This window comes from Oryzias melastigma, linkage group LG24, assembly GCF_002922805.2.
Source record: "Oryzias melastigma strain HK-1 linkage group LG24, ASM292280v2, whole genome shotgun sequence".
Classification (NCBI taxonomy): domain Eukaryota; kingdom Metazoa; phylum Chordata; class Actinopteri; order Beloniformes; family Adrianichthyidae; genus Oryzias; species Oryzias melastigma.
This window is the reverse complement of record NC_050535.1, coordinates 4,869,784-4,875,574: the sequence shown is the minus strand read 5'-3', so window position 1 is coordinate 4,875,574 and position 5,791 is coordinate 4,869,784. Positions and strand designations below refer to the sequence as shown.

Genomic DNA, 5,791 nt, shown 5'->3' with positions numbered 1-5,791 from the left:
ACTTACTATATTTTACTCTCCATAAAAATATATTCTGTCAAAATCACACAAGTTAAAAATAAAATAAATGTTGAAAGAATTTTTTTTTTACCTGTATATGTCATTTTATATGAAAAATAAAAGTATAAATATCTCAAAAGATTTTCTCTATATAAAATATATCCTGTCAAAGTTGCATATTATAAAGGAAATCGACAATTCTGGCAACACTGTGTTCTGCAAGGCAGCCGGTGCAATGCATGATGGGATTTGGAGTTAGTTTTAGTGACGGTTGCAGACACATTGGACCAGCTGTCAGATCTGGCAGCGCAAGGAATTGTGGGATATCCTTCCCTTTGCCTACCTGGGCAGATCAGGTTTTAAATGTGAGTTTTGTCAATGTTGTTGTCTTGCTATTTTTCTCTGTTTTGAACTTAGTTGTTTTATCCTGTTATGTTAGAATTTATTCTAACTGATCTCTCCGCCTCATAATTGTAGAGTTTATTCAATATGTTAGCAAGATAACATCCGGTGCTCATAATCATTACACAAAAGGATCTGCGGACTGGATATACTTGGCCATGGAGCCGGATTCGGCCCCCGGGCCTAATTGCCAATTTTTGCCAAAGGAAATTTTCCACATTTTTTGTTTACTTTGCTAGCTTCAATTTAGCCGGCGCAAGTAGCGACTTGACGTGCGTCAAGCATGAGTCCGATGTGGTGGTTTTTCAAAATAAAACTTCCTCTAGAAACAAATAAAAATTAAATGTAAAAAATGTAGGTTGGCATTTTTATACCACCTATCCCGCAGGTGAGAACCGCTACTAGAAAAAATTATACTTAAGTTTTATTTACTTTTGAATTTAAAAAAATCTCTCTTTTTAGGTGTGTCGTATTAAAACACAATGCAGTCTATAATTTTCTAAATATAATAATAAACATGAAACAAAAGTTTTAACAACTTTATTAGCAGAAACCTCATCACAGTAGAAAAAACTGTTGCTGAATTTTATGCAATGATATCATCCTTATTTGGAATAAAGAATCCTAATTTTTTTGTAATTGCAATTCCCTTTTATTTTGAAGGGCTTCTTCGTCTGTTTCCTAAATTGCTTTTCCAATTTTTTTTTTTTTTTACTTTTCTAGCTTCAATTTAGCAGATGCTCTAAGAAAGTAGCGACTTGACGTGCGTCAAGAATGAGTCCGATGTGGTGGTTTTTCAAAATAAAACTTCCTTTCGAATCAAATAAAAATAAAAAGTAAAAAATGTAAGTTGAGATTTTTATACCAACTACCCTTCAGCTGGGAACCACTTCTAGACCAATTTATACTTAAGTTTTATTTAAAAATGTTAAAAATTCCCATTTTTTGCATATTTAGTCACGTGATCATATTAGTGTTTAGGATTTCATCTAAATTTTGGCTCTTTTTTCACAACAGTCCAAAATCTGTATCCAAAATGTTTATTGCTGCAAAGAAAATTATTTAAAAAGCTTAAAAATAAAAATAGATGGATTATATTCTTTTAAGTTTTGAAAGGATCTATTAAAAGGATGACGAGTTCATTGCTGTTTGTTGGGAAAATTGTGTTCTCTAAAATCATTATAATTGCAAAAAAAAAAAAAATGTTGGCAACATTTTGTCCTTCAGTCAGAATCCCTTCTTAAGAGGAGTTTTTAATAGCTGCCAACCTCTGTTTTTGCTTTGTTTGGCAGGGTCAACACAGATAGAGCACTAAGTAAATCTGCAGGCCACATTTAACCGGTACAACATACTTCCTGTGGTCGAGCTCTATAAACACATGAGAGGGAAGGAACACAGACACACCATGAAAAAGATTTACATTGGCAAAACTGCCTTAAAAGTCCCCCGAAATGGCGGCAAACACCCCAAAAAGAGGTAAGAATGAAACTCTTGCATGATCCTGTACTCATCCATCTACCTGTTCGTCCTCCCACGAGGAGTCTCCTCTGGTCATCCAGCAGAGGTACGGCAGCCTCTCTGGGCCCAGAAGTCACGCTGCCTCGTCATCTCATCTCACCAGAATCAAAACACTCATTACATCCTACTCAGCTCCTGCTCTCACCGGAGGTCACTAATGGGAGACTTTTTTTTTTTTTTTTTTTTCCCTCCCTGGAGCTACTTCACGTAAAGTCATGCAGTAGCGAACAACAAACGCCTGCCAATCAAAATGAAGAGAGGCGGCGGGGCAGTGCCGGGTAATGCAGAAATCAAGTGTCAGGCGGTCTGTGGAGATATTCGCTGAAACACTTTGTGGGCAGATAGTTTTCACTGCAGCAGCTTTTATACAAACACAAAAATGCTCTAAAGTTTGCCTCTCTCTCATGTTTTACATGTAGTGCTACTGGGTGAGAAGTTTAACATCGCTTTTTTATTGCTTCTCAGATTCAAAAAAACTTAAATTAAAAGGCGAAAAATCAAACTTAAAAAGTAAGATCTAATTTTAAAACATTCAGATAGTTTTCCTACATTTTTATTGAAATTAAAAAATAAAAACTGCAAAAATTCAATTAAAAAAAAATGTCATTATGTTAATTATAAACATAATGACTATTCTGATCAATTAATTTAATTTTTGAGTTGCATAAAAATCAACTCAAATGTTAATTTAAGAAAAATTAATATGTCTAAATGTAACAAATTACAGCGATTTTTTCTTAAATTATTAATTTTTCACTTTTTGTAAGTTTGTACTTCATGCAAAACACTAAAAATTAGTTTAGTTTATTTTTTAACCTTAAATTCTTGCTTTTAAATTAACTTTATTGACAAGTTCCATCATTTTCAGAGTCGTTTTGATCTATTTTAGAGGTTGTCTTTTAACAGAACAAACAAATAAATAAAACGTGTTGTTTTCTAAGATGTCGTTTCTGCAGAACAGCTTTAGAAATTTGCCTTGAGCAACCCCGCCCCCTTTCCCACACTGTTACAGAGCGAAGCAGGTAGCTTGTAGCACGTTATGTAGCAGCATAACAAATAAGCTCCGTTTTAAATCACATTTTTGATTCCTGATTTACAGTGAAGAAATATTCAGAAATGCAATTTAGAGCTTAATTTCTTTAAAAAAAATAAAAAAAAGAAAGAAAAATGTCCTCCATCATCAATTTAACAGAATAAAAAAGTAGAACTTGAAAATTAGAATCAAACTTTGCAAAATTCATATATTTTTCTAAATTTTTATTCAGAAAAGAAAGCTGCAAAAATTATATTTTAAAGGCTTTAAAATAATCGTTTTAACCCTAAATCTCATGTAAACTTTAACAACAAGTTCAGTCATTTTAGCATCATTTTTATCTATTTTAGAAGCATTCCCAGTTCTTTTTTAATTAAAATGTTGCCATTTTTAACCAAAATAATAATAATAAAAGTAATAAAATACAGCGTGTCATTTTCTAAGACATAATTTCTGCAGAGCACCATTAGAAATTTCCCTGGAGGAACCCCGCCCCCTTCCCAACACCAATCCAGAGCTAAACAGGTAGCTTGTAGCACGCCCAATTGCTTAATTAATTTGCATTTTCTCGTCTGCTCCTGATTTACAGCAATTTGGATAAAGAAATACTCAGGAATGCAATTTGGAGCTTAATTTTCCCCCCAAAAAAGAAAAAAGAAAAATGTCGTCCATTATAAGAAGATGCTAAAAACACCAAAACGTGGAGTGGATCTTAATTAAACATATGAAAGTGATACTGGAAAACTAAAATCTAATTTTACAAAATTCACAGATGAATCAATACATTTTCATTGGGATAAAATTTTTTAAAAAGCTGCAAATATCCTATTTTCTATCAAAGTATCCTGTTAATCATAGCTGTGCTGCATTCAAATGACTTTAAAATAATTGTTTCAACCTTAAATCTTAGGTAAACTTAACGGGTTATATCTTTATAGAATTCAATATTATTTTTCTTATTCGACTATTCATCAAAATCCTAGATCTTTGGATCAATTTCAGTTAATGGAACTTTGTAATTTTGCAAAGTTGCATTTAGATAATACTTATTTGAGCAAAAAAGAAGAATCCAGCATTCAATTTATTATGTTTTGTATTCAATTATGCATCATAAGGTTACCTTTATAAAAATGTTCCTACCTCTAAGCCCACAGAGCGTACTATTATTTTAAAAGATCAGTCTATGACCTCATTTATTTTATTTTAAAGACAGGTTCAGCCAAACCGAATGGATTCATGAATATGCAGCACAGAATTCAGACTAAAGGGCAGAGAAATGCATATATTAAAACACGACATGGTCCACTTCATCTGTGAAAATGATCCTGCCTGCTAATGAAACGCTGCCTTTTTGTGGAAGAAAAGTAAAACCTGACCAACTTTTCTATTTTTTTTTTTTAATCTGGCCTCATGCAGCCTCATGATCCTGTTAAGAGAAAGAAAAGAGACAAATAGAGCAAATGAAAGGAGCCTCCTGACCACATCTTCATCCATTTTGTGCTGTTATCTCGCCGCAGATAGAGTCATTACTTTCCTTCCTCCATCTGTCCGTCAATACGAGCCCCATTAAGCCAAGCCATGCTCATTCAAATCCATCACAGCAACAGACGTTTCCTCTTTTGCCACTCGCACTTGCCATTTTATTAGACCCAGGCTCAGGTAATGCACGCCCTCTAAAAATAGACATCATTGTGCTTTCTTGCTAAATAACACGTTGAAAATGTTTTGTAAACCTTTAGGATCTTTTCATGTGATGTATTAAAGTTCATTAGCTCACGGGTTACAGCCTCCTTTTATTCTGTGGAACCACAGCTGGTAGGGGCGGGTTTTCTGTCCGAGTTTTTAATACGGAAAAAGATCTTAGAGGTCTAATTACTTGAAAAGCTATATATCCATGCAGATATTGGATTTTATTCTGACTTCTCTGCTTTTTAGTAGACAAGTGTCAAAATCTATGGAGCTAAATTGGGGCCAATATCATTTGAAACCCCCCAAAAAACAAAAGAACAAAAGAAAAATTGGTGTTTGTTCAAAAAAAATGTAAAATGTAAAAAAAAACATTTTGGTTTTCTAAAAAAAAAAAAAAAAAACTAATTATTTCCAGCTTTTAATGTTCAAAGGTTTCAAAATTAGAAATTTCAATTTCAAAACTTTTTTTTCAGTTTCAACTCTTTTTTTCTATTTTGAATCTAAAAAAATTTAGCACCAGAACTAAAGTTTCGACCCCGATCGGTTTTGATTGGTCCTTTATATTGGTCCCGCCCCAACACAGTGGTATGGAGCTATATTGGGGCCAAAATGATCTGAAACCCAAATAAAAAAACGGTGTTTGGCAAAAAAAAAAAAGTAAAATGTTTGAAACTCTTCGCTATTGTAAATAAACGTAATTATTTTCAGCTTCCAATGTTCAGTTTTTTAAATTTCGAAACTCAAAATTTTAATTTCAAAACTTTTTGTTCTGTTTTAGAATCTTTTATTTTTCCTTTTAACTATTTTTTTCTTTTTTTTTCTTTTTGAATCAGAAAGTTTCAAAACTTTTGGCCCTGCTGTGGTATGTTGGGGCGGGGCTAACAAAAAGGACCAATCAAAATCGATCAGGGCGGTAACTTCAGTCCTGGTGCTGAAATATTAGATTTGAAACCGAAAAGTTGAAAATAAAAAAAAATAAAAAAAATGAAAATTGAAAAAGTTTTGAAATTAAAATTTTGAATTTTGAAACCTAAAAACAATTAAGCTGAAAATCATTACGTTTTTTTGCCATTTTAAATTTTTTGGGCAAAAGAACAATATTTTATGTATTGTTTTTTTGAGGGGGCGAGTTTCAAATAATATTGGCCC

The 5,791-nt window shown here is 32.7% G+C and overlaps 1 protein-coding gene across 2 annotated transcripts in view; it reads left to right on the top strand.

The window, feature by feature from the left end:
- Window positions 1-5,791, top strand: part of si:dkey-174m14.3 (uncharacterized protein LOC563117 homolog) — a 37,693-nt gene that overhangs the window by 13,842 nt on the left and 18,060 nt on the right. For both annotated transcript variants that reach the window (XM_024291206.2, XM_024291205.2), the window contains exon 2: window positions 1,695-1,878. In XM_024291206.2, coding sequence (XP_024146974.1) covers window positions 1,781-1,878 — 98 coding nt within the window. In that variant the 5' untranslated portion in view covers window positions 1,695-1,780. The remainder of the gene's footprint in view (window positions 1-1,694; window positions 1,879-5,791) is intronic.